At 52.7% G+C, this 27418-nt stretch overlaps 11 protein-coding genes across 11 annotated transcripts; 6 read left to right on the plus strand and 5 right to left on the minus strand.

Annotated features, from left to right (window-relative positions):
- Window positions 1-142: 142 nt before the first annotated feature.
- Window positions 143-902, plus strand: J4E90_002000 (uncharacterized protein; the record flags this gene model as incomplete). The annotated part of the gene is made up of 4 exons (XM_051431584.1): window positions 143-148; window positions 200-247; window positions 304-378; window positions 621-902. The coding sequence occupies 4 exons, from the start codon at window positions 143-145 to the stop codon at window positions 900-902; spliced, it is 411 nt and encodes a 136-aa protein (XP_051294718.1).
- Window positions 903-1439: 537 nt separating this feature from the next.
- J4E90_002001 (uncharacterized protein) lies at window positions 1440-2615 on the minus strand (the record flags this gene model as incomplete). The annotated part of the gene is made up of 2 exons (XM_051431585.1): window positions 1440-1993; window positions 2315-2615. The coding sequence occupies 2 exons, from the start codon at window positions 2613-2615 to the stop codon at window positions 1440-1442; spliced, it is 855 nt and encodes a 284-aa protein (XP_051294719.1).
- Window positions 2616-3807: 1192 nt separating this feature from the next.
- J4E90_002002 (uncharacterized protein) lies at window positions 3808-5322 on the plus strand (the record flags this gene model as incomplete). The annotated part of the gene is made up of 1 exon (XM_051431586.1): window positions 3808-5322. The coding sequence occupies one exon, from the start codon at window positions 3808-3810 to the stop codon at window positions 5320-5322; it is 1515 nt and encodes a 504-aa protein (XP_051294720.1).
- A 1213-nt stretch (window positions 5323-6535) lies between these two features.
- Window positions 6536-7225, plus strand: J4E90_002003 (uncharacterized protein; the record flags this gene model as incomplete). Its single annotated transcript, XM_051431587.1, has 1 exon — window positions 6536-7225. One exon carries the CDS (start codon window positions 6536-6538, stop codon window positions 7223-7225), a length of 690 nt encoding a protein of 229 aa, XP_051294721.1.
- Window positions 7226-7768: 543 nt separating this feature from the next.
- J4E90_002004 (uncharacterized protein) lies at window positions 7769-10103 on the minus strand (the record flags this gene model as incomplete). The annotated part of the gene is made up of 3 exons (XM_051431588.1): window positions 7769-9060; window positions 9106-9560; window positions 9625-10103. 3 exons carry the CDS (start codon window positions 10101-10103, stop codon window positions 7769-7771), a joined length of 2226 nt encoding a protein of 741 aa, XP_051294722.1.
- A 464-nt stretch (window positions 10104-10567) lies between these two features.
- Window positions 10568-11072, plus strand: J4E90_002005 (uncharacterized protein; the record flags this gene model as incomplete). The annotated part of the gene is made up of 3 exons (XM_051431589.1): window positions 10568-10730; window positions 10820-10879; window positions 10927-11072. The coding sequence occupies 3 exons, from the start codon at window positions 10568-10570 to the stop codon at window positions 11070-11072; spliced, it is 369 nt and encodes a 122-aa protein (XP_051294723.1).
- Window positions 11073-11619: 547 nt separating this feature from the next.
- J4E90_002006 (uncharacterized protein) lies at window positions 11620-12184 on the minus strand (the record flags this gene model as incomplete). The annotated part of the gene is made up of 2 exons (XM_051431590.1): window positions 11620-11906; window positions 11962-12184. 2 exons carry the CDS (start codon window positions 12182-12184, stop codon window positions 11620-11622), a joined length of 510 nt encoding a protein of 169 aa, XP_051294724.1.
- A 3480-nt stretch (window positions 12185-15664) lies between these two features.
- J4E90_002007 (uncharacterized protein) lies at window positions 15665-17756 on the plus strand (the record flags this gene model as incomplete). The annotated part of the gene is made up of 2 exons (XM_051431591.1): window positions 15665-15849; window positions 15896-17756. The coding sequence occupies 2 exons, from the start codon at window positions 15665-15667 to the stop codon at window positions 17754-17756; spliced, it is 2046 nt and encodes a 681-aa protein (XP_051294725.1).
- Window positions 17757-19073: 1317 nt separating this feature from the next.
- J4E90_002008 (uncharacterized protein) lies at window positions 19074-20117 on the plus strand (the record flags this gene model as incomplete). Its single annotated transcript, XM_051431592.1, has 2 exons — window positions 19074-19512; window positions 19585-20117. 2 exons carry the CDS (start codon window positions 19074-19076, stop codon window positions 20115-20117), a joined length of 972 nt encoding a protein of 323 aa, XP_051294726.1.
- Window positions 20118-20491: 374 nt separating this feature from the next.
- On the minus strand, window positions 20492-21284 carry J4E90_002009 (uncharacterized protein; the record flags this gene model as incomplete). The annotated part of the gene is made up of 2 exons (XM_051431593.1): window positions 20492-21114; window positions 21170-21284. 2 exons carry the CDS (start codon window positions 21282-21284, stop codon window positions 20492-20494), a joined length of 738 nt encoding a protein of 245 aa, XP_051294727.1.
- A 3953-nt stretch (window positions 21285-25237) lies between these two features.
- On the minus strand, window positions 25238-27400 carry J4E90_002010 (uncharacterized protein; the record flags this gene model as incomplete). Its single annotated transcript, XM_051431594.1, has 3 exons — window positions 25238-26480; window positions 26531-27101; window positions 27313-27400. 3 exons carry the CDS (start codon window positions 27398-27400, stop codon window positions 25238-25240), a joined length of 1902 nt encoding a protein of 633 aa, XP_051294728.1.
- Between the last annotated feature and the right edge of the window lie 18 nt (window positions 27401-27418).

Raw genomic sequence — 27418 nt, forward strand, 5'->3', positions numbered from 1 at the left:
TAGCTGTGGCCAAACACTGATCCTGGGAGTAAACACGACATTCACACTGTTCACTGCACAGCATCACCGTCCTAGGCATCGACATACTTTAAAAGTCAACAAGTCCCTACATCAATAATCCCTACACAGAACGATCATCGCTATGGCAGTACGTATCTTCACCGGCCTACAGCATGGAATGTATACTGACAGAGGACAGTCCGCGTCACCGCTTCCCACCTCCGAGCTGGAGCAAATTGCCCAACAGGTATACCACCCTACATGTCTCGGAATGAAGGCCCATGTGCTAACAATGGCATATAGGCCTGCGAGCAAGCCATCGGTTCCGCAGAATCATATGACCACACCAAGGTTGGAGAGTGGAACAGCGAGATCATCGTAAGTCTCAATTATATTTCCCTGCGCTAGCTTGCGCAACCATATGCGCCACTAGCCCCGTCAAAAGTTCGCGCCTGGTCTCCAGTGTAAAAGAAGCCAACTTCAGGTGGCTTCGCACACCTGCGGTTGGGCAAGGCTCTGTTGTGACAACAGAAGGAGCCGGCGAATGATTGCGACACCGACCTGCGCAACCACGCACGCGACCTCACCTCATCTAGATCCTCTTCTAACGTCCACACCAGCAATCCATCCTGAAGACTCTCATCAGCAAGACCACACCTGCATCCGAGACCGCCACCCCTGAAACTCCCGCGCAACCCGCCTACAAGTACATCGCCAACAGCACGGTAATCCAACACATTGGCTCTCCCGCAGAGCCCGAGAAGCACGGACGCCGCGGCATGCACAGCGCAGTCGGCGCCTTCTGGAACAACGAGAAGGATGGCACATACAGCTACAAGTGGGAGGCTGCCGAGAAGAAGGGCATGGACATCGTCATTACCATTACCTGGATCGCTATCTAGAAGGGTTATAGCGCCCAGGGCGATGACGCTCCCGTATGGGAGCGATCGCATCTCCCGTACAGACGATCCATCAAGATAGAAAGAGCCAAGACCCAGTATGCGAAGGTGGGGGCGAGCGAGAGCTATGTGAATGGCTTGCTCAAGGGTACGAGGTGAGCTTGGGATAGGTTTTGCTTCGAGATCGATGTTCTTCTTCTCATGGGTATGGCGTTGAAACCTCACTGTGCATAGTCTTGCGCTTCTTCGAGTTGATATGGCGAAATTGATACCTACTACTTCTTCACTTGATGTCTTTTGCGGCGATGATGGTTGAAATTGCATTGTATGTGTTGAATATGGTATCGACTATTTACTCATGGGCTCGTCTACATGGACATCATGGCATACTATTACTGATTCCACTGCATATCCCGTCCCGCACATACAACCACGGAAGCAGTGTGGCAGAGTATACGCTTAGTACGCGAAAGTAAAGAATGACCATGTCAAGTAAGCAACAGGGTACAGAGAAGGAAGGTCAAGAACGAAGAACAGCTTTTAGGCCTCTGCCTTTTGGCTCTCGGCCTGGGTGCCTACGCCATCTGTGTGCGTAGTGCTACTCCGTCCGTTTACGGCTTGCTCCCGCTTGCTGATAAGCGCCCGGAGCTCGTCTGTAGTGCTCTTGCCGCCGTTCTTTTCAGTGATGAGGCCCTTTAGCCATGCGTTCTCTGTCTGCAGTTGCTGAATGGTAGCCTCTAGCTTGGCGACCTTCTCCTGGGCCTCCTTCTGAGATTGCTCGAGAGCCTGCTCACGCTGCTTCTTCTTGATGCGGAAGCGAGCGCTCGCAGCAGTGTTACGGCGACGCTTATCCTCCTCAGCGGCTACGCGGGCGTTCTCGTCGAGTGATTGCGGGATGACGGGAGCGGCATTGTCGAGCTTGCGCTTCTTCGAAGCCTGGTCGTAGCCTTGTGCGGCAGGGGATAGTGAGGAGGCAGGCGAAGCGTAGTTGGGTGCGAGCGGGTAGTGGGCAGGCTGAGTGTGCGCCAGTGGCATAGACGGGTCAAAGGCTGGAGCCGTACCGAAGTTGTTGAAGTCGGTGAACGGGAAGTCGCCTATGAGTGTATCAAAGTCAGCCATGGGTGTTCAAGGCTACGATAGTCGGATGGTGATGTGAGTGTGTGGTGTTTCTGCTCAGCGCAACAACCAACTACGTGCTTGCAGGGATGTTTAGCTGCATCAGCATCCCATGTGGTGAGTGGCTAGCACACAGGGTGTGGGGTGACGATGCATACTGCACACAAGGCGGGGTGTGCATGCGCCTTTCGTCCGCGTAATTGGACGAAGAGTACTACGCCTAGCAGGGACGAGTCTCGATTGGCAATAACCCAATCGACAGGATAAAAGGACGGCTGTAAGAACGGGAGAATGCTTACCATTCAGATTGAAGTCCATGGTCGCGTCGACGCTAGTGCTGGGGTTGCGCGGAAACTCTCCGTCCGTCTTCAACGGCTGTGTTTGCTCGGCTTCAAAACCGAGGCCAAAGTCACTGGTAGAAGCAAAGTCGACGCTGGCGTTGCGAGCGCCGTCCGCGTCGAAGAAGTCGCCGTTCAGGAAGTCGGAGAAGTCCTCGGCGGGCGCTGGCTCAGCGAACAGATCCTGCTGTGGCGACAGCTGGTTAAGGTTCGCGATGTACTGGGACACGTTGGGCCCTCGCTGCCCTTTGTAGGCGGACATGGGCGTTTGTTTGCTATCCGGACGACGATGGAGTCCAGTCGCTGGTAATATGCTGTTGAGAAAGTGGGAGTCGGTTCTCTGCCGGGCCCGATCCGATCGCGCTTGCGTGGCAGAAGCTGATATTGCGAGAGTGAATTTTGCTGCGGCGTCGTCGGGTAGTTCGCTGAATTGGTGTACACGTTCTCTTGCGCGAACCGTTGGAGAGAGTACAAAAAGCAAGAGGGATGTGTGCGGGTGTCGTGACGTGGATGAACGTCAAAGTGCGAAGGGCGTTCTCGATCAATGGGAGCCCCGCGGTAGCTGACTACTTGGTATTAGCGACCGTAAACCCCAGGCCGCGTTTACGCCGAGCCTCACCCCACGTGCGGTTGGACTTGCAAACGACTGTTGCGTTCGATTTCGAAGCTTTGAATGTAAAGGAAATTGTGGGTAGCGGCTTGGCCCGAGAACGTTGAACATTGATGAAGCGATGAGTCTCTCATGACCTCTCTCACCGTCAGCACACAGGACTCCTTCTTACGACAGCTGAACACTGACTGTTTGTAATCAAGACGTTCAAATTGCCGATAGCCAATCGTGTTTGAGCGTCTTTGTCCGAGACTGGACCGGCGATCTAGGTGGATCCCAGATTTGAAAGACGGCACTTTCCATGCGGCATTTACATGCTATCTTCGGCAAGAAACAAGTAATCAATCCTCACTCGAGTCTTGCGAATAAGGTAAAACATTCCTAGCCATGATACAGCTGTATGCGACCGTGGCAGTACGTATGGCTGTCAACGGGATACAGTCTTGAAGTGATTTTGCAGGCTCGTTGGGAACAGCTTCACGTGTATCAACATAGGTAATACTATATGGTCATCTATGACGGACCAGCACCATAGTACCTAGGTAGGTCTGGAGACTACCTAGGAAGTGGAACTATCATTATGCCTAGCCGCACAAGGACCAAAGTCAAAGACACCAGATCGAAAGTGTTCAAATCCAAGCGCTTCGGGGCGATTCGTGGCTTGAGAGCACATGTCTGTCGCTACGTGGTACCTCCAAGGCTGGGTGTGATGGCTAGGTGGGGAGGCCATGTCACGTGGTGTCCCACGTTCCTCCTCGACGCGTCGCGACTCCACTATCGATAACATCGTCCGATCAACAACGCCCAGCAACCCCTCCATGTAGACCAAAAGCGCATCGACGTGATGGCTACCGCCCCCGACTACAAGAACATCCCCCACTCCCACCGGCTGCCCGTAAACCACCGCGAAGTCCAGCGAACCTTCACCAAGCTCTCCCGCCAGTCCCTCGTATCGCTCGCGCTGCAATGGCTCAGCAAGAAGAACCGCGACTTCTGCAAGCCATACCTCCTCGGCGATCGGATACAGGATGAGGATGAGGAGGAGATATACGAGCCGGCGCAAAGCTATGAGGTGCTCCAGGAGACGTACAAGCAGCTTGCCGCGCGCAAAGGTGGCAGGAGGGAGCTGCTCGACCGCATACTCGAGGGAGACTGGCGACACGGCATATCCATGTACCAGCTGGCAACGGCTGAGATCCAGTACCTCCTCGACCATCCAAATGCCTTGCGCTGGACAGCCAAGCGTCTTACTAAAATACCGAATGCGCGATCACCAATAACGGACATGGAAGTCACAAACGATTCAGACCACCTCCCACGCTTCCAGGCGCAAACCTTCATGTCCAATCTTGCAAGAGAATTGACGCCACTGATGAAGGCGCATTACCTGATGACACGGATAAAAACATCGCCCATGACCATACTACGCGTCTACATACACGATTCGCCCTACAGCAACGAGGCATCGCTGACCGTAGAGTCTAGTAGCACAGACAGTGCGAAAGCCGTATTCTTCGTCTGGCCAAATGGCTCGCCTTTTGTATATTCGTCGCTAGCAACGCTCACCGGCCAGGTCGTCGGAGATGAGGGGCGGCATCTGAGGGACATCGTGCAACAAGCAATACCGAAAGCCTTCTCGAGACCTTCTGCGCGTTACCAGTTGACAAGCACAAACTTCACTACCAAGTCACTCGATGCGCTGCTCACGTATCGCGGTCCCGGCAAGAGCAATGCAGCAGCAGGTGGTTGGAGCATCTTTCAGGATCATAGTTTCAGCCAGAATGCGCTAGATTTCATTACCACACAAAAAGGCGACGGACAAGAGAAGAGTGCAGGCGAAAAAGCCAGTGCCGCCGGTGGACCCAAGACTGGGCCAGGCAGGCCTAAGCGACCACTGGACGACAAAGAGTCTTCAGAGGCCAAACGTAGAAAAGAGATAGCCGCTGGCCGGTTCGGTAGCTCGGCGCAGCCCGACGATGGTCAAGGCCTTGAACGAGTCGAAGTTCGCATTGATGACCCATTCCCGTCTCCCGTCAATGGCAGCACTGCGACGCAAGTAGACGGTGATACATCGAACCTCGATGCCCAGACTTCTCACCAGGCACGACGTGGCCGTCCTTCCCTTCTCGATAGAACCGCGGAAGATATTGAGGAAATACGAAGCGAAGAAGGCTGGGTACCGAATGTGCGAGTCGCTTTTCAAGGAACGCATGTTTTCGCTGGCATCAGACAACTGGTTGAAGAGGGTATTGTAGATGGTGAGAAGATGCCAGGTTGGATGACTGGCGAAGCAGGTGTCACAATAGGCTCGGTCAAGGACGGGCGCATTCGGAGCAAGGGAGGTGTCCCAGGTGTATGAACTGGTGCTTGAATTACAATGCGCGGCGCTGGCAGGTGTTTCTGATATCCATATACCCATTACGATGATGCGGCGTATGGCGTTGTTCTTATACTACGACACAAGTTATGATATTGTGCTTCTGTAGAGAAAGCTTAGCTTCGAATGTTAACTTTCAAGAATCGAAGCTGCGTTTCGGCTGGCAAGCGAAGCCATTTCCAGTCAGATGCAGCTTCCTACTCCTGTTTTTCTATGGTCAAAATTCTTTAGCGCCTCATGGTCCTTCCAAGTCCACAAAGTAGCTTTGGCTGCAAGCTCTTTCCTTGTCTCCTTCTGCACGTCATCCTCCATGCATCCTGACGCGCGTCAGAACCTGATGTCGAGCACGGATAGCACATCGTCGGCGACTGCTCGAGACGTGTCCAACGTTTCGGGGCTTCTTATCAAAAGTTGATCCTTGCGCTCGAGGTACATCAGCGCTCAGCCCTTGCATTTATTGATATTCGTCGATATCATCTGTCACCGAAGATTACATCTTCTTTTTGGCTACAGCGTGGAACGCTGGCAACGCATTCAATTCCTGACGAATCTATTGAGCACTTCAATCCAGCTAGTGTCCACTTTGAGGGCCCTTCAACGTCGTGTGGCTTGACCGACTCTTGCGGCTCAACTCTTCAGGCCGCAAGGCCGAGACTAATGTTGTTGAATTCTTCACGAGCCACAGCTCACAAGCCACAGCTAGATCTCTAAGTGGCTAGCCGGAAAGATCGGAGTCTCGCCCAGCCGTGGCTAGTAAAAACGATGTCATGCTGCAGGAGCATGCATTCGCGGCCTTGCATAATGTGTTGCTACTGAACCGGGGATTGGGTGTGGCTTGCTGTGGCTAGAGCACGGTCTCTTTGCGTGCCGATACAGCCGTAAGGCTGACCGTTACGCGCAAGGGTTAGAGGTCATGTGTTCTCGTATTTGGCGTACGATAGCGTTTAACCGAACGAGACTGAGAACACTGCAGGATAAAGTGGGTTGTTAGCGTTGGATGAAGCTTATGGTTGGGCCAAGATAGACGTTTGTGCCGAGCCGACTTCCCCTACGTCGAGCCCGTGACTCCACCCAAGAGGCTTGGGAGCGGGAATAAGTCTTGACTGCATTTTGAGGTGAAGGACGTAGTCTTGGCGGGCTCTGAGAGAAAGCATATATACTCGAGTAATACCCCTAGCATACACTGCCACAATCGATGGTAGCACCACCTACGAGCATCAGTTCCAAACCAATAGCCTCAACATCAAAGTCAGACAAGATTCGAGACTATCAAACACACTCCACTATCAACCAAGACCCCAACGTCATCACCTTTACCACTCAGTCCCCGACCATCCTGCCGATGACTGACTACAACAACCAACGCATCGACGCACAAGACTTGACTTCAAGGCTTGTCTCGTTCGAAAACAAATCCAACAACAACTCCACCACCAAAACCAATGGAGATACCGCCTCCGATTCAGTTCTGTCCCAGCGACGTCCCCGATCCACCTCTATTGACAGCGGCATCATGCTCCGTTTCACCAAGTCAGCAACAACGTCCACCACGGACACCAACGACTCCCAGTACTCGCAGTACTCTGGTCTCCGCGTCATGCATGCTGAGCCCAGCTCCAAGACGCACGCTGAAAGTGTCGGCGTCGCGCCAGGCGAGTTCAGCAAGCCGCGCGTTCACAAGCGCAGCCGCAGGAACACCCAAAGCAGCGTTGGCAGCGGCAGGAGTGCGAAGAGCGAGGAAGCTAAGGAGTTCAAGTACTATGGCCGACACAGCAACCAGTGGCTCTTCAATGACTTTAGCGTCACTGACGCTGTTTCCAAGGGCTTCAAGAGGGTCTTCAGCAACAATGGGAGCAAGGATTGGTACGAGGACAGGAGCCGTTAGATGTGGCATTCAAAGAGAGACTGTTTCGAGCAAAGGGACTGGACACTCGTTTCGTCATATCGAGGGAAGGCAAGAGACGCGTTTGGAGGGAGAGACATATATCGAACAACAATACAATCACTTACATCATCACCACCAATCACTCTTGTCTGCGTGTAGTTTGCTAACAGAAAGACTCTTCCATAGCTATGTTCCCGCTAACTAAAGCAATGAGTGCAATCCCATACGCAGTCGATGATGCAAAGTTACACAAGAACGACCCACGAGAATCTCTTCGAAGAGGCAACATTGTGAATCACAAATGTGTAAAGACTATGCCATCAAGAACAACGAGGTAAAAAATCGTAGAACGCAACGTTACATCAGACTTCATAATGATCATAAGGCGATCCGATTACACTAAACCAGAGACGATCTCGCGAGATCAGGTATCATTCGCAAAGAAACGCCGCCGCTATGGAGAAAGGGCTCATGTCATGCCCCCCAGAACGCCAATACACCAGAAAAACGCCTCCATGTCTACATTGCACTCTGCACTTATCCCTAAAGCATCATACTTTTCCGTCGACTAGCGGCGCGTTCGGCTCTCAGCGTGCTCGTCTCCCTCTCTCTATCCCGTACTTTTGCGTCCTCCACACCATCGACCTTCGTCCCGAGGTCGTTCGTGCTGGCATTGGCTGGTAAGCTTCCTACAGTGGGAGGCTTCTTGTCTTTTACTGTCGTTCGAGCACTCGACGTACTCCTAGCAATACCATTAGTACTGTTGCTTCTCGCTAAGCTCGTACTACTACTACTTTTCACATTTCCGCTGCCAGTGCGCTTATGCAAAGAAGGGAGCGCGCCCTCAGTCTTCTCCCTTTCAGCTCTGCGCTCGTCCGACACCGATGACGAGGAAGATGTAGGCATAGCGGAGTGTCGCCGTGCGCTTCTCGCTGTTTTGGCAAGTTCGTTGACGCGGGCACGTGGGTTGGACCCAGTGTCAGCAGGTGACGAGTCCGTGAAGTCGAATACAGCCAAAGTGTCCTTCTCTGGTGGTGCTTGTCTCACAGCTATCGTATCTTTGCTTGAGAGGGCAAGATCTGCAGATTTGGCGGTGAGAGGCTCCGACACTGGTCCTGCAGTTGAAGTAGCCACTCTTCTCTTAGCAGTGCTAGTCTCTGTAATGAGCGCGGAGATGGCTTTCGAGGTCGTTGATCGTTCTTCTGGCTCAGCCATTGACGCGGGCGATGCTTTGGAATCTTGGTTCCGGTCAAGCTTCTGTCTCAACGGGCTTCCAGCTTCAGCTTCTTCCTCGCCCCTCGGTTGAGTGACTGCCGATACCGGCTTCCACGCGATTTCGCCATCGGCGTCCCGTTTGACCAATGTAGAAGGTACATTCTGAGTATCTACACTGGCCCTGCGATCGATCACCGCGTCGACCAGCTTGGCGTCTGGACGCCGCATCTTCACATTGAGACTGGGCTCTTTGTAACTGACTTGGGGACGGGCTCGTCTACCCGGTCGTCCGGCTTGACCGGTCTGATCTACTGAGTTGAGATCCCCTGGTGGTGGTGTATCCTTGTTGTCTGGTCGTTGTGTCGACGGCTCTGTAGATGGTGGAGAGAAGGTCTCTTCCACGGCGGGTGTTTTCGGGGGTAGAGAGTCAAGCACAATCTCAGCAGTAGGCACAGGTTCAGGCATTGGTAGAAGCGGGAGTTCTGACGTCGTGTTGCGCGTGATATTCAATCGAGGGCGGCTGCGAGCCTTAGGTGCTGGCTTGTCTGGCTTATCTGGTTTGTCTTGACCTGAAGAGCGTTGCTTCTTTGGCGACAAGACTGGATCGGTATTGACGGGTTCTACCAAGTCAGATTTGTACACACTATTGCTTTGGGGGTACTTACTAGCTGAAAGGACGGGAGGGCGTTCTAGTGCAGAAGGTCTAGAGTCATCATTTGACGCCTCCACGTCCGAAGCACCTGGGGCATTCCGGCGGCTGAACCTGAAAGCATCACTCTTGGCTTGGTTCACTTCCTCATCCTCTTGAACGCTGAACTTCCGCTTGGCCCCAGTGCGCAGAGGCTTCGCGACTGGCTCTTCAGACTCTTCCGGTGATTCGAAGAGAGATACACGACGTATATTGAGCTTGGGCCCGCTCTCGCGTCGCTTCTTACGCGTCTCGAGGTTCACCGATAGTGCAGGTTCACCGTCGTCTGCAGCTTCTTCTCGCTGTTCTTCTATCGCGGGGCTGGGGTCGAAACCGATGGGGTCTTCGTCTTCGAATCGGGCAACTGGCGGAGGGCCAATGTCTGGGGATTGACTATCTGGGTCTTCTAAGGTCTGCTGAAGCTCGTCCGCACTACAAGAAGTTAGCTTCATGCGCGTCTGTACGTGTCGCTGCTTGGAACGCGATCCAGACGTACCCCATTGTCCTGCGAGGATAGTACTTGTCTTCCGTGATAGTAGGCAGCATGGCGTTCTCAACCTCCTGTAGACCCAGTCCACTCCTCCATTGCCGCTCTTCTCCGCTCTTCCTCTTCGCAGTCATCTGGCTTTTCCGTCTTCCTCTGTCTTTCCCACTCCCACTTCTTGTTTGCGATAGGCCAGCTACCAGGCTGCTGAGCTCTGATAGCTTGGCTTCAAGCTGTGTTTTGACAACATCAAATTGGTCGAGTACCGGACGCGACTCAATCGTGTTATGGAGATTCAAGACTTGCTCGCGCAATGCCAAATTCTCGGCAAGAAGTCGCGAGCAGTCGGTTTCGAGGCTGCGGATGCGGATAGATTGGATCGAATTCGTCTTTGCGAGTTCGCGGTTTTGCCTCAAAAAGCGTCGTTTGAGGGCTTCGATGGATTCCGCCGACGGCTGGGGTGCAATCGGCGGCTCGTTGAGACGCGCCATATGCGCAGATAGGTATGTCGAGATTAATTATAGTATTGTAGACGGTCGCGCAGTTGTCGTGGCGTTGCTACTCTAGGGCGTCGGTAGGTGTTCCTTCTATGTTCGTCATTGCATGTTTACATAGCAACAAAGCTAAGTTCAGACGGGTTAGCGCCAAGGGCGCGTCCACGTGACGAGAGGGGCACGAACGCGTTCACCAATGCAGCAGGGCAGCATTTGATGTGGCGATAGCATGCGTATCTCACCAGACGAAAAAACGCAAAAGCTCGACACGTCAGTTTTCACGTGTTCCTCGGGGCAGACTTTCCTCCTGTTGACGCATCTACACATTCAAAAACACCTCCCTACTATTGCCGACCTCGACTTCGTCAACCACAAATCAGACCACGTCAACTAAAGTTGACCGATTAAGAAATATGTCAAACTTCACACGGCCGCTTCCCTCGCATCTCCGCAACCAGTCCATGGGCGGGTCCCAGCAACAATCCCCCGTGTTGCTCGCGCGCATTGCAGAAAAGAAAGCCGAATTAGCCAACTTGAAGGACTTGCAAGCGCTAAGCGGAGGGCTTGCAGACCAGATGCAGATGCTCGCTGACAAGCTATCGACATTGTCAGATGGAACAGAAGGTATGTCAGGCGTTGCACGCAGAAAGCTGGATCGATAGGTCTCGCAGCCGGCACGATGGGAACATCATACTAACGTTGCGGTTTATCAGCGGTCGCAGCAGTGCTATCAAACTGGCATAATGTGCTAAGAGCTATAAACATGGCGTCAAGTATGTTCTCCATTCTCACAAATCCAGCAAGCACTAATGCGAAAAAGCAAAACTTCCAAAACCGAAAGACGAGGATGAGACGGAAAAGAAGGCAGAGGATGGGCCACCATTGCCCCAGACGCTTGTCCGCATTCCTACACAACACGCTCCTGCGGTGATAGAACAGGCGAATGCAGCTACTGCAGAGGACTGAGCGGTCTTGACACGTGGGTTAACTTCTGATTGAGTTTTCGCGCTGCCGGAAACTCTACGAGTAAGGGTAGTCGACAAGGGCGATAATCGACGCGTGATCGGCTGAACGTGCATGTCTTCGTACTTTGATCCGCAAGACATAGCGAGTAAAGACGTCTTGCCATGAGAGATACATGCAGCGGGGCCCAACGTCTTCTGCAATTGGTTTCACACCTGCAGAACAGCGTGTACATGGAAGAACGGTGAAGATTGTACCAATCAGAGACAAGGAGGATGAGAAGGCGTTTAGTAGGAATTGAGGCTCTCAGCCTCGCATGTGCAATTCTAATGCTACAAGACAATGCTCAGTTGCATCTAATGTCTCACGTCCAGCCACAAAAGGCGACGTTTTGCGGACTATCCAAGTCCTTTCCCAGCGCTATGCAATGACGCAGTCCAAATCATGATGTGCCTCATGGACACCCGTAACTCCAAGCAATGAAAATCGTTTTCAAGTCGTACTGACCAACCCCCAGTGGGCACCGGAAATTTACCAGCTAGAGCGCAGCTTACTTCTTCTGCTTCGGCATCTTCTCGTAGGCATTTGGGCTTGGCTTCCTCCGTTGGCGCTTGTGCTTTTGCGGGGTACTAGAGCCCTCGCCGTGATCGTGGACGTCCTCACAATCGTCGTGAGCATGTTGATGTGGCCGTCTGCCGCGCGCTCCACCCATCCGCCCAGCAGGCCTTGCAGTGCTGTTGTCGGGCTCGGAGTCGGAATCTGAGTCTGACGATGAGTCCGAGGAGTCGTCGTCAGAAGACTCGTCAGCGGCGCGGGGTTTGTGGTAGATGCAGCAAACTTCAGATTTGTTAGCCTCTGCTATAACAGCATTGCGCGAAGTAGATCACCGTACCTTTGGAAGATTTCTTGCCCATGCCTTCGTTGTCGACCACGTCTTCGGCCCATTGAATGTGTCGGCGTTCTGATGGCTCTGCGCGTAGACGAAGCACACCGGAAGGTGCTGACAGACGCAATACGGGCTGAGGTCGAACCTCCATCGTTCGGCTCCCAGAGCTTGGTGTGGCACTCCTGGGAGATAGCGTGTGCGGGGCGGCCATATTGGTGAAGTGCGACATGTTGCTGGTGCGGCTTGTGTAGGGAGATCGGACCCTTAAGAAGTTGGGGTGGCAGTGGGGCGTAGCTACGCAGCGCAGGGACCAAAGGGAATCGCGAGCTGCAGGGCTGGGGATGAGCCCTTATCGAGATCCAACGTCAGAGCTTGGGCGGAGTGGTGGTTAATGTAATCAAAGAAAGTAGCAAGAGGGTGTGAAGGGTGAGCAGCGAGTCGGTAACAGGTCAATGTCGTGTTGCATGTATGTCTTCGTTGTTCGATGGTGATTTGTCTCGTGAGAGGAGAATGGCCAATGCGTCATAGTCAATCGGTACTTCTTCGGTGAAACCCGCTCCTGGCCAGCCACGTTCTGTCCCCACGATCGCTTCTGTCGGCTTCCATCGCTAATGCTGTATGGCCGCACACTTGCAAGCCCACGTCGTGCGGCGTGACCCAGGTCACGCTGCATATATACTGCTGCACGGCTAGCTATGCTATATTTTCTTTTTCGTCATGAGGGACCCTCCACTACCCGTCCGCGGACATCATCGTTGGTGCTAGCAAGAGCATGCGGTTTGACTCGCGAGGAAGCCCACCTCTTTCGAACATCCGGCAGTTGTGTATACCACAATCACGAGCCTGCACAGATCAGTTGTTACGTTGGAGCTCCTTCTGACGGCTTTAAAGGTTCTGCGAACACGATCTTAGCCGTGTACGGATGAGCAGGAAGTAATTGCGTTGCACTTCGCGAGACGGAGTTTGCCCGTGTAATCAACACCACAAAGCTATTGCATCACCAAAGCATGCTAACATCAGCTCGAGGATACATGCTAAGGTGTTACAGTCACGACATACTAGGAACCCGGATGCAACCGAATTGGCTTTCGCTATATCTTCAAACAGAGTCGCTCCCAATATCCAGCGGGCATTGGCTCACTTTCCAGGCATCTCACGACTTCTACGCAGACGCTATACAATCGATCACAGTCCCCGCTGGAATTTTGCCGAACATGGGCGCCTACGATATGACCCAATCAAAGGTTCGACAAAGAAGAGAATGTCCGGCAGCGTCTGAAGCCGATATATCCCCTTCGAAGCACTCAATACCAACGCCACCGACTTCTACTCATTAAATCAAGAACGGTGTGACAACATAAACATCTACGCCGTCGGGAATGATGAAATCTTGGCTCTCGAACCAGCCCGTCATTAATGCGTGCAAAAATTATTCTCTGGTATTCCAATCATTCCGTACCATATAAGCTCACGCCTCCCGATTCGGATCTTTGCAAGCGCGTGGTTATCGAAGCGATCGAAGGATTCTTTCACAGGCAAACGTCTTTCATTGAATCAACCCTTGCATGGATCTCAGAAGGCATATGGCCGAATCAATCAAGTAAAAAATGAACCTGGTATCCCCAGATCCATTGGGATTATGTAAAGCCGACCTCTGTCTACCTTAGTCTGCAGAAGATCCCATGACATCGCGTTCTGGGGATTACTGGAAGCTGGCCCACCGGCACTGATTGCATTTCGAGGTGCCGGTGTACGTCCGTTTGTTTCGAACCGCAATGGGCATGGAACCCCCAACGACAGTAGTTGTTGATCGTCCATATGCCCAAAAGTCGGAAAACAAGCAACGAGATATTCCACCAGGAATACGTAGATCCCAAAACGCATGGAAAGGTGAAGGTCGCCTGCCACGAAGTCTAAGTTGTGACACTTGTCGTACAACCCACTTTCTGGCGCTTAGGGTTACAGTTCACACCACTGTCGATCGATTCATGATTCAAGATTCGCAAAGAGTCGTTCTCGATGCGTACGTGCGCGACGAGGATATACCCTTTCACTAACAAGTAGACTCAAAACTGAAAGTTAACGATGAATTACTCAAGTGCACTGTCGTCCAACATGACATCACATGGAGTAATCTCCCGACAACAAAGCCGTACACGCGAGGCTGTAGTAAAGGCCTAGACATTATGCCGGTAACCATGCGCTCATCAAACACCAGAAGCCGATTTTGATGGCGATTCCGATGGCGAAAGACGGGTAATCTCCCTAGTGATGAAGGGGTCTCGTAGGGCGAGGCTCGTGGCGGTGAGGCAGATTTGGCTGTTCCTTCGTGCCTCAACAGTCGTCGTACAGAAAGCGATGCACGACTGCAACCCCATTCTGCGCATTCAATGCCTATGAGTTTCACAAAGCTGCGAAGAGTTTCACATGTCAAAAGGGGAGCAGAACAAATATGACGGGTGAAGGGCACAATCTCGATAAATGACGGTTGTTAAGCGGAAGCGGGCTCGGGGGAGCCTACATGCAGAACGCAAGGCCGTCGCAGGTCGTGCACAACCAACGCTCGGCCGCTGCGGGATCGGGAAATGAAGACAGCGTGGAGCGGGTTTGTTCTGGACCAGCTTGAGCTCCACAGCATCGGAAAGGGGGAGGATTGTGTTTTTGCGGGTCCTGGGCGACCAGAGGACGAGAGTGGCTATGCAGCGAAAAAAGATCGCTGAGCTGTTGTACATCAGGGAACGTAGCACGACGCTGCAGCGTGGAGAGACGGGCGTTCGCGTGTACATAGTATGGTTCAGGGGCCCAGGGCGCTTCTGAGCGGTCGTATGGCCTGGAGCTCACAACGGGAGCCCTGGTCGACAATCTGTTGTTGAAGAAGAACCGACGAATGACGGAAGTTCACGAAAGGGTTCCTGCAGTAGCGACGCCCATTGCGGCTAGCGGGTCCGCACGGGCGCGATCCAAAATAAACGGTGCGGCCTAGCCGCCTCCTGAAGCTGCAGGCCAGTAGGGGTTTCGGGTGCAGCTGACGGGTGGATGTGCAGCTGGGAAAATACGACGATAGCTCTATCGATTGCGTGCAGAGAGACACGATAGCAGTGAAGACGTCGGGACGCAGCTGGCGGTGGGTGAGGGCGTGAATGCAATCAGCGGGCCGGCTCAAGGTCAAACGTGTGGCTGCGCCTAGGGACGAACGCGGGCCCTTCACTCTCTGCTTCGGCGTAACAGGCCTGACCCGTGCAAGGCTTGAGACAGCCGCCCAATCAGGAGGCCTGTCAGCCAGAACCGGAGATCAGGCTCCTGTGCGGCGCCTCATCTACCCTTCGCGCCCATCCGTCTTCTTTCCTTCAACTCACCTCTCCGTGGGCTTGTCGCTCTTTTTGCAACCACCACCAGCACCCTTCGCAGCTCTATCGTATCTTACCCCAGTCATTCTTTTTTGGGCCGAAGTTTGTTTGCTTGTGTTGCTGTCACCTTGGCTATTGCCGTCCGCTCACTCCTCGACTACCCCGGAACGAGTTTCGCATATACTATTCTGCCAGCTAGCTGTCACGACTGAGTTACGACTTCACGTTGTTAATACCTGCATCGTAGCGTCACGTCGACAATACCAAGGACGAGCTTCCCCGGATCCATTACTAGCTCTATCGATTGCGACCTCACATGCGACATCGGTCTTAGAGCCATGCCGCACTCACATCACCAACACATGCACCATGTGCACCGCGACATCCACGTTGGCTCTCCCAGCAGTGCAAGCCAGACGATCCAACTAGCTGAACGAGCCTCACGTGTACTGGTGGCCCGCGCCAGCGCAACATGTACCAACGACAGCGATCCTGGCTGCACCAAGCCAACCCAAGTACCAACCATTGCTATTGCACTGGCTATCATGTGAGTTGGCTGTCTGTTCAGCTTTGAATGCGCTAACGGCATGTAGTGTACCTGTCGTCGGTGTAACGATCGTGCTATTCTTTTTACATCGCAGGAACAAGAGGAAGCTCGCAGAGGAAGACTCCAAAGACAAGTACAAGTCTCACGACTGGGGCATGGAGGGTGTCGCCAAGGCCGGAAAGAAGGGAGGTCCTGAGATGAGCGTGTCAGAGAAGGAAATCCCTGGAGGCCACGATCGAGGTCTCTCGATCGAGACTGGAAGCCCGTACATTCTGCCCGTCGGCCTGCATGGCTCTCGGGAGTCGTTCCACTCGTTATCGCGTTCGCAGCACGATCCTCACGACCCCTACGGCCCCGTAGCCTATCTGAAGGACGACCAGAGCATCCGCAGCGCAAGCCGCGGCCCCTATGGAAACGACGCCAGATCTATGTACACCACTTCAAGCGCAGGAACAAGGAAGGAAGGTCTTCAGGCTGGCCTTCTTCAGAATGCACAGAGGATGTCGACCTCGCACCCCATTCGCGGCGAGTCTCTGTCCCCTGACAGTTCGCGATCCCCAGACAGCAAGTTCCCTGAGGCGGGTATTCCTCTCAGTCCTTTAAACCCACGGTTTGAAGAAAAGTCGTCTCCCATCTCGCCTCCGTCAGCCACCTCGCCTTCAGATGAGCCCACCACCCAATACGCCGCCTTCAAGCCCACCGATGTTCCCACCATCTCCATTCCTGAGCCTGGTGTCACCGAGAAGCAAGTCAGCAAGTCACCCGTCCAGACCACCAACGACATCCCCACATTGCCACGCGTTAAGTCCCAAGCTGTTGTGTTAGAGAACACCAACACGCACAGCATCATCAGCACTTCGAGCTACGGCGATGGTTTCCAAATCACACCGCCGTCTCCCAAGGAAAGCGAGGGACCCAAGATTGTTGCACCTAAGCCTCGCTACTCGACTGGTCCCCAGAACGTTGGTCTTGGAGTCGACGATTTCGCCCCCAGCTCTAACCGTCTGTCCATGAGCCTCCGTCCCATGCCTTCCGATGACCCTCAGGAGAACCCCGAGGAGCGCGCCAACCGTATCCGATCTTTCTACAAGGAATACTTTGACGACTCGAAGCCTGAGCCTGCTGGCGGCCACCAATACACCGATTACGTTGAAGACTACGGCTCGGAGTACCAAGACGGCACTGTCTTCGACCCTCGCACCGGTGCCTTCGTTGTCGCTCAGCCGAACGCTCCGTTCGCTGAGCCCATCACTCGTCGTGCCATGACTCCTCCCCCGCGTGCTCCTCCCCGGTTCCGAAGCAACACTGCCACTGGTCCTCGAGGCCCGCACATGTCAAACGGCTCCATGGCTTCCTCACAATATCCACCTCCGCGTGGCATGTCTTCAATGAGCGGACGCTTGCCTCCGCCAATGAAGAAGCCGCTGCCTCCTCCATCCGCTTTGTCCTCTCTCCCAACACCCGCTAAGCTTACCGAGAGCTCCATGGTTTTCGACGCCGCCGACTTTGCACCGCCAGTCTCGTTCCGCGAGAGGCAAAACGGCGTACGACCTGACAGCCCTCTTGGAACTCCAAGGCCATACAGCCCGGCCGTACGACCACACACACCCCTCGTCGGATCCTACGACGAACTGCCAGCGCTACCCAGTCCCTACTTGATGCGCAAGTCGGGTACCTTCACTGCGCTCGATTTCGCACCACCTGCTCGTATACGTGACCCTGCCGGTGGCGGTGCCTCAGATGCTGGCTCAATCCGATCAAACCACTCTGGCATCTCGGCAGTTGGCCGATTTGCTGTTCGCAGCGGAGCCAACCGTGTCAGCAGGATACCAAGGGACGTTCTGGGTACCAAGGATGACTTCATGGTGCAATTAAAACCCAGGATGAACATGGTAGAGGGCGCCTAAACTAGTCGCGACTTCCTCAGCACACATTTTTGACGACAGATATCCTGCTCGCTGGCTGAGCTTTCCGCATACTCGACCGAACATTAAAAGCTCATTATGTCAACTTGTTCTCTATACACTGCTTTTTAGCGGCCTTGATGATTTCCTTGGTATCGTGGCATAGACACAGCGCGCGTTGGCTACCCTCCATCTTCACATCACAGCAACAACCTGTACAGACGGTCCGTCTAGTACGCTTTCCTATTTTTCTCCATCGCGGTTGTGCAACGAATGACCGGCAGATTACTCGTTTCTAGGGCGGTTTAGCGATGGGCTGGCGTTTACCAATGTCTAATTTTTATTCTTCTGCGTTGCTGCGACATGGCGAAGTTGAGATGTGGAGGGCAGCTTGGTGGTTTGGAGACCGTGGAGGCTTGAGTGATTGTGGAACATCTAGCAGAGCACATAGAGGAATGGAAAGAAAAAACATTACTTGAAGCGCATCGTACTGGCCACGCGTGATGTTGTGCATTAGACGTAACTAGTGATGCCAGCCGCCCGAACACGAGTTTGTCTAGTAAGGAGCCTCAACGTCGAGCCATGCAATAGTGTGGATTCGCGATGCCCCCTCTGTCTGGCCGCGCAGATCCGAAGCCTAGCGCAATTTCGCATCCTTCCGCATCCGCCTGCGCCATCATCGAGAGAATTATCCACGTATGTAGATCATCGACGCCGCTCCTCTATTACCCGCGAGAATCTCACTCTTACATACATTGTCCTCCATTTTATCCACACCATAGTAGAGCATGCACAGCCACACAGTAGCCAACTCCACCCCCAAAGATCACCAGTAAACAGTGCCCAGCGCGACGTCATGACCAGCCACGCACGCGCGTACCGGCCAGACCATGCTCATAGCAAACGTGCGCCACGCCGGTGCTTCAGTCGCGCGCAGTGATTTGCCCTCTGGTGTCTTAGGCGCGTGGCCTAGTGCCGATGTGTGTCGTTGGTGAGAAGGGCGCCGCGTCGCCAGCGCCTTCTTGCGGTGTCTAGTTTTGCTGTTAGGGGTCCCGTACGTCATAGCTCGCGATCTTCGACCAGGCTCCATAAAATACACGACTACTGCTGCTGCACGCGCGTAGGAGATTGCGTTGCCCCGGATTCAAGGCATTCTTGGCCTGGACATTCAATCGACGAAACGTTTCGGATCTTCGCTCTCTACGTCGTTCGTCTGAGACCCGGTCATTGCTTGTTCACTTTCTTCTCTCACAATCCTCCGCTGCAGCACGCCTTGCTTCTTCTCCCTTTCAACGCCTGGAAATCCCCGAGTCGTCCATCATGGGCATCTTCTCGCGCCGCCGCAAGTCGGACGACACCGCCGTCACGCAAACCGCCCCAGACCTCAGCAAAGAACAAATCAAGCGCGCAACTCGCACACGCAAAATATGGGCGCTCATCACATCCTTCTTCCTCTTCATCACACTCATCTTCCTGATCCTGGTCAACATCTCCGGTGTACGCAACAAGGCCGTTATTAAGAATTGGTATTTCATCCGCCTCGACCTGAGCCACATCGTGCCTGCCAGCGTACCGAACTTCGCTCTTATCAACACTATCGCGCAAACGCTCGGACTGCATGATTTCTATCAAGTTGGGCTATGGGGATTCTGCGAGGGATACGCGGGTGAGGGCGTGACTTTCTGCAGTGAGCCAAAGACGCTATACTGGTTCAATCCTGTGCAAATCCTGCGTAATGAGCTTCTTGCTGGGGCTTCGAGTAAGCTGCTTCACATCCCGAGTCTTAGATATCATGCATTGGAAACAGAGTAACTAACATGCATGTCTACAGTCAACCTTCCCGCCGACATCAACGACATTCTCGACCTTATCCATCTCGTCTCCAACTGGATGTTCGGTCTCTTCCTCACCGCAACGGTCTTGTCTTTCGTCCTCATCTTCGTCATGCCCATCTCCATCTACACGCGCTGGCTTACCCTCGTCGTCGCAATCCTCGCCTTCCTCAACGCCCTCTTCGTAACCGTCGCCTCGGTCATCGCAACCGTCATGTTCATCATCTTCCGCAACACTATCGGTGGTGTGGCTGAGCTAAACATATCGGCAGAGATAGGCACCACCCTCTTCGCCTTCATGTGGGTGGCAAGTGCTTTCGCCATATTTGCCTGGCTAGTACAGATGGGGCTTTGCTGCTGCTGCGCCTCAAGGAGAGATGTCAAGAAGGGCAAGAAGAGAGGCAACGAAAAGGCGTACCACATGGACGCTGCTGGCACAGAGGCAGGCGGCATCAGGGACACCAATATGGTCGCCGGCGAAGCCAACGAGAAGCCACAAAAGAAGAACTACCAGTTCTGGAAGCGTGGTTAGCAACCTCTTCCATCAACTTCAAACCTCTTCGAGCACATTACACGCATAGATATCGACTCGGACATTGAAGTCCCAAAAGCTAGCCCATAATATGCCTAGTGCTGGCTACGCAAAAAGAGAAATTTGGAATCTGTAACTTTCAGCGAGCGCGGCGTTGGTTTGGCATCTTTGGTACAGCTCCGCATAAGTCAGCGCAGCGTTGGACTTTTGCATTCGACACGACATGACATTGATCACGGACATATTCCTTCACCAATACATACAACCTAATGATATCGATATTACAGCTAGAAAACCGAACATGCATTCCTGGATGGGTATCTTAGTCGTGACCGTCCCATGACTTAACTCCAAAACTCGCAGTTTATCTGTGTTCAGTTTGCTTTCCCCTGTGCAGCACCCTTGTTCATCTTCTCCAACGTATCCATGTCGATAATTCTCAACTCCGTCCTCGCCCACAGGATGATCATGCATATTACGCCCGGCAAGAAGCCTCCTCCCACCATGAGCCCTTCACCCCAGCCACGCCCTTGCCAGACCTCATACAACGCCAGTAGCCCACACACAGCCCTGTTAATTGGCACAATAGAATCCGCTATCTTATCCGCAGCCTCTTCCGATATGTACGGTACAGGCCGCCTTACACTCTTCTCAGTCGGTTGTTCCCACGACGGTGTCTTGTTGTAGATTCCATATCCACCCAGAGGTTTCTTAGCCTGCCCTTTCCCTTTCGATGGTTGTTGGAGTGTCGAGGGTGTGACGTCCACACCATCGATTGGCTCCATCTGCGTCGGCGGTAGCGGCAGGAAATATAACGTATACGCTGTTGCTAGCAGACTCGCGATAGAGACTAGACTGGTCGGGAGGGTGGACAGGGCGAATAGTCGCGGGATGTAGAGGAGTATGGGGAGTAAGGGTAGCGCAAGGAGGAAGAGCGTATATGTGTGCGTCGTGGATGTGTCGTGTGTGCTGAGGGTTTGGAGTAGGGCTGCGCGGTCTGTGGAGTTCTGTCAGCAAGGCGGGGATTGGGCATGGAGGAGAGGGAAGGATACCTTGTTCATCCATACCCGCTTCTACGGTATCTTCATCGTCGGATTCGGACGGGTACTTGAACGTCTTGCGCAAGCGTTGCGCTGCTACTGTTTCGGCTTCCTTGAGTTTCTCCATCTTTTTCTGTGTCTTTTGCGCGAGTTGGTACGGGGTTTGAAGGACTCGGGGACTTGAGTGTATGTTGTGTGGGAGAGGATTAGACGGGATTATGTGTTAATAGAGGCCGGGTGATTGAAAGGTGGCCTTTCGTGGATACCTGCGCGCGTGCGGCAAGGCAACCGGGTTGTTGGACTGTTTGGGTCGGCGGAACGGATGACGACGTTTGTGGGGGAGATCTGGACCTGGACCCTGGGATTAGCGCGCTGGACCTGCATGCATCATCTGCGACTGTATCACTCGACTTTGCAATCATGAAAGTGTTCAATTTTCTACCTGCGTTACAAGAATCTTCGGCTAGAGCAATTTCCCATCCAGTATGGGCGGCTCAACCTTTTGCTACCTCTCGAGATCTTCTCCGCCAACGAAATGCAGTCACACGTGCCTCCGACGAGGCCTAGCTGGCGCCTGATTGATCCAAATATCGCGTTCCATATAGCAACGGCAATTGCGAAAAACCCGAGTCGTTTTTGTGACTGTAGCCTGGGGCTTCGTACAGAAGCTGAACTATAAATTCGGTCTAATCTCTTGTCCTGGTGGAAGCTGTGTCTTCTCCATTACCATCTTTTGGATCTTACTTATCTTCACAAAATATTATCCATTCCTGTTCCTACATAACGCGACCCGTCTGGTTCCCTTCAGTTTCTCTAGTCCTAATCCACGCTTCTTTCGCAGAGACATCCCACCTCCTCAATCACCTCGAAGCACAACATGCCCCTGGAACTCCAACGCTTGCCGAGCACACGAGAGCTGAGACGCATCGCTTATCCGGTCCATCTGGAAGACACCCTAGGTATTCTGAGCGACGCATATAGCGACGGGAACACTAATTGCCGGTTAAGGACCAACCCCACTCAACCAAGCAGACACGTCACCAAGAACTGTTCGGCCGACGCGAATCCCTCACATGATACAAGCTGTCCTTTCTTTGATATTCTCCCGCGTGAGATAAGAAACGAGATCTATCGTCACGCACTTGGGAGTTCATGCGACGCTTTCATGGTTAGTAAAGCTCATCTCAGAGTAACATACCAGGGCCAGAAGGTTTTTATTCGAGATACATACAAAGACCAGATAACGTGGATGTGCTCAAGCAAGCAAATGTACCGGGAGGCTACCGAGCAGTTTTACCATCTGGCTCGCTTCAACATGGACATGGATACTCGCTACGACGTACTGCACGCCCAAGGCCTCATGCAAACGCATCGCAAACGCAGGCATCCTACAATCTCCCGTGCGAGATTTTTAACGGTAATGAATCTGACGACGGAGGGCGTGTATCAAGAAGAAGGTTCGCTGATGACTCTGCAGTTCAACACTGACAGCATGCAGTACGAAACCCTGGCTAGGCTCTTCCCACGCATGGTAGAACTGCGACAAATCGAGATCAGGATAGACCTCAGAGTTCCGGCACTCTATCGGTATAGCAGTGCTGAGTGCAAGCCGTCGCTGCCGTTTCTCCGAAGTCTACCTCTTGCATCAATGGCAAGGTTGCGAGTCGAAATCGAATATGTCCACCCGAAGTGCTCCAGGGATAACGTCATCAGTAGACTCACTGCTCCCCTGAAAGAAGAGGTAGCAAGGTACGTGATGCCAGCCGTGTGAGGTGACAGTCGTCGGTGTAGGGAATGGCAGGAACAAGTAGAAGAGGATACGGGGTGTTCTTGCCATGGACAATCAGGTGAAGTGCTTATACATAGCCTATTGAGGGTAGAGATGCGCCTGCCTAGGTAGTTGGCACGGATATAGGTCGAAGACGAGAGTCTGTAGTATCAATGCGGCCGGAATGCAAGTAACCATGAGACTCACCGCATATTATGTTTACTTCCACGGCTCGTTTTGCCTCACCTAAGTATTCGCGTATGACATGGCAGGAATCTCAGAGCAAACTCTCAAAGAGGCCGTTTTGTTCATTTTTGCAACAGTTCTCTAGTCGGTGTTCTATTACTTGGCGCTTGTCGTATATTATAGTTGTGTTACAGAGCGTCAAGGGCAAGAGTGAGACTGACTGTCTTTGCGCTAGCTCCGTTTGCTCGTCTCCACCCAGGTCCTACACTTCGTGACCTTTAGACGTACCGACCAACACGTAACTCTCAAACTAATCCACAATCATGGACGTCGATGTCGCTATGAGATATTGTGCTGTCTTCGAGGACAAGTAAGCAAATCAAATTCCGTGGTTCTTCCCCAGGGCCTTTACTGATCTCCCAGGACAACCAAGAACCAGCGCAATTCACCTCTACTTCGTCTCCCCGCCGAACTCCGCAATAATGTCTACGAATACTTGTGCTCAGATAATCAAGTCCGCATGAGAATGCCGCATCCACACGCTCTTGCTCGCATTCACCGAGGAGCTCTAGCGCTACTGTCTACCTGTCGCCAACTCCGCCACGAAGCATCTTCAACTTTCCACACAATGGCCGTGTTCGATATCAGTACCTTTGTGCTCGATGATATAAAAGAGGGCAATATTTGTCTCAACTTAGAGCCTTGGAACTCAATCCAATCGATTCAGATGCCCGGTTACGAGGTGGAGCGATGGTGCTATTTCGCAGATATCTATAATGGCGAGTCTCTAGGGAAGCTGTTTGGAGAACACATGTACACTGGATTTTTTCCATCACTGAAGCATGTTCTCGCAGTCTATTGTATTGATGAGGGCGAACCCTGTTCGCAATTTAGCGACCATGAAATCGCCGACACTCTTAAGCTGGCTTTTGGAAAGAAGGATCTTCGCATTCACATTCAGGTCAAATTTCAGGGCAGCGTCTTTGGGTATATGGCCTTGGATTTGAGCCGGTGCAGAGAAGTACGTAAATTTTTCCTGGTCAAGCAAATGCGAAGACACGTGCACTGTCCAAATCTTGTAGTAGCTGAGCACCCAATCTTACCTAGTTTCTCGTTAGCTCACGCAAATGTAGATCGCCTTGATCGTATAAAACACCTTGACTGATGAGAGCAAGATGGCGGCGATGGATGATCACATGCTACACGATCATTCGACTTTAGGCTAAAGCCATAAGCAGTACCTAGGTAGCAACGACTGTAATCCACTGCACACAAACACACATCGGTTTTCTTTCTCAGAAGTTCTAGGGTGGCTTTTTGGCTGTCAAATATATGGATCAGACAGACAGAAGAAGGAAGTCGGAACTGATCGAGTCCAGGTGAATCCAAACCTGTAGTAGCACGCAATATGGCGAACAACGATCAACTGGATAACACTATTCCCATATTTTGCACAGCAAGAATACCTCGCGATGTTACAACCACGATCCATTATCCCAAAAGGTGCAAATAACTGACATCATTCTTAGCTTCTTAACGAGTTTTTCATTGAGGCTTTCGAGGCGCCCGAGCTAAAGGCCGTGGATTGCACTCATATAGGTAAACGGAACAAGTACACTCTCAAGCGAAACGCATGCTAATCAAGATCATCCAGCCATTCTCGTCGAAACGACCGATATCACCAAACTCACTTCGCCCACGCGCGCCCCAGTGCCGCAAAACCTCTCCTACCCATTCCTAAACTGGGGACTGAACGACTTAGTCAAGTTGGCATGGCAATTCGAAGGCGCAGGATATGGTATCGTAGGCACGGAATTCGTCATCATGGATGATCAGACACTCAAAGACAAGACCGTGATTCTTGTGACGCCATCCGAGGGCTATGAAGATGTAGAAACGGCGCCTAGACTAACTGCACGATCAGATTTCCGCTCTAGTCTCATTACGCTGAACGTCAAGAGTATCGGAGTAGGGGGTGATGAACAGTGGGAGGAAGCTGCGGAGCAGGGTGGACGCGTGATTAGACTGTATGACGAGGAGAATTCGGAGTAGATGAAGGAGTTATGAGACCGACGATGTGTAAGATACCAGAATTGTATTTATATGTTCAGGTTGATGCATCCCAATCATTCTACAGCATTCTTCTCCTTCCATTCCCCAGCTGCCTCCTCATAAGTGCAGAACTCCACGTCTCCTTCCCACGCCTTCAGCCACTTAATCACCCTCTCAATCATGCCGATAACATGCGCCATACCACTGGTATCCGGATGCAAGACCAACGGGAAAACCACTACATCTTTCTCCCCATTACTCTCAAGCATTTCGCTCCTAATCCACTCAAACTTATCCTTCCACATATTCTCCATGACGCGAACGTCGACGTAGCCGTGCGAGTTGGGTGCATTGGGAAGATACTGAAGCGGCGTCATATCTTCCGTGTACCAGTTTGCCGGAATCTCGACGAGAGTTTTAGTTGTGGGCGCACTGGGTTTAGGCAGGGGTTTCATCCAGTCTTTCGCGGAGGCCTCTTCGGTGTACTTTGGCGCTTTGATGGGTGGGAGATTGGGGAGGTAGTATGGTGTGCTGTCGTGGTGGGAGAGTGAGGTGTCATAGAGGAAAGAGTACTCCTCTAGTAATTCCACGGTACTTTCGCGGAGTTGATAGAGCGGTGCGCGATATCCCAGTGGGCGCTTCCCTAGTAGTTCCTGGTAGAGGCTTATACAGTGCTCGAGAACTTCGCGTTCTTGGGTGGGCGTAAGCTGAGGGGCGCCTTCGTGGCAATAACCATGTAAGCCTATCTCCGCGCCGCTGCTCTTAATGGCGGCGAACTCTCCTGGGAAAGATTCTGCACTATGCATCGGCACAAACCAGGTTACTTTGTTCGCGATGCCGTGCTTCGCAAAGAGCTTGAGTAGTCGTGGAACTCCGACGTGGCCACTGAAGAAGCCAGTACTGTAGTCCGCGAGGTTATTATCTGGGTGTTGGCCGGTACCAAGCCAGCCCGATACTGCGTCGAAATCCACAGAGAGCAGGATCTTGATCTTCGGCTTCTGTTTTGGTTGAGAGCTGCCAAGAGATGACATGGTTGGGATAGCCATTGCTGAGGGGGTCCTGCTAGCTAGAGAGACTCCTTCGGTTGCGGTACCAAATATCTCGGCCTCACCAGTTGCGTTGAGAGACGGCGTTTCGGGCTCGACAGCAGTTCCCTGTGATTTGCGAACTTCTTCCTCGGACCACACAATGCGACCTTCCATACCACCATCCACAGATATACATTGTCCGGAGATGTGACCTGCAGCGCGATGACTTGCCAGGAAAGCAGCTGCTCTCGCTACGTCAGTCGGTTGAGCGATTTTTCTGAGTGGTACACTGCAATTGTTAGCAAAATATCGGAGAGTCAGTATGAGCGTCAGACTCACGTAGCCTTCGCCTCCCTCCACATCTCCCCTGGGTCGTCCAACCTCCCTTCAATCAACTTGGTCTCCACCCATCCGGGCGCGACGGCATTGATCCTGGCGCTCTTATTCAGCCTAACAATCTCGTTCTTCACTGTCTTCACAAGACCGTATTGTAGCCCTGCTTTCCCACTCGCATACTCCACATGACCTGCCTGACCAAAGACTCCACATTCGGACCCCGTCACAACGACACTGACATTTTCGATTTCCTTGCCAGTGTCGTTTTGTGATTTCTCGATGGATTTGAGGAAGTGCTTAATGGTCAGGTACGTGCCACGCACGTTGATAGCGTAGGTGCGGTCCCAGAGCTCACTGGGCATATCCCAGATAGGATAGCTGGAAGATTCATCTGTGATGCCTGCGTTGGCGCAGAGAATGCTGATAGGCTGCGAGAAATGGTGGATAGCTTGGAATATGGAGTCCTGGATGGAGGCTTCGGAACTGATGTCGCCTTGGAGGCAATGGAGGTTGGGGTTTGTTGAGGCGAGAGGATTTGGGCGAAGATCGTGTGCAGTGACTTTACAGCCTTGTGCTATGCAGGCGTTAGTGACGGTTGCATAAGAGTAGAAACATCAATTAAGATGATGGCGTTGATTCCTTGTCTTGTAGGCCGAAGCCCTAGAGAGTGCCTTCCACCGCAGGGTGACTTGACAGAGACCCTGAGCCTATCATGGAACCTGCAGACTTCACTCAATGTGCAAAGACTCTCCGACAACCATCAAAGGCACAAGACCGTTACATACCTAGGAACTCATCTACAATCGCACTACCAATTCCTCCGGCGGCCCCAGTAACAAACACATGCAACCCCCCAAGTTCGAGAAACGACATGATGCACCTTGACGACGC

Source organism: Alternaria incomplexa, assembly GCF_024043165.1.
Source record: "Alternaria incomplexa strain BMP 0042 chromosome Unknown scaffold_2, whole genome shotgun sequence".
In the NCBI taxonomy this organism is placed as follows: Eukaryota; Fungi; Ascomycota; class Dothideomycetes; order Pleosporales; family Pleosporaceae; genus Alternaria; species Alternaria incomplexa.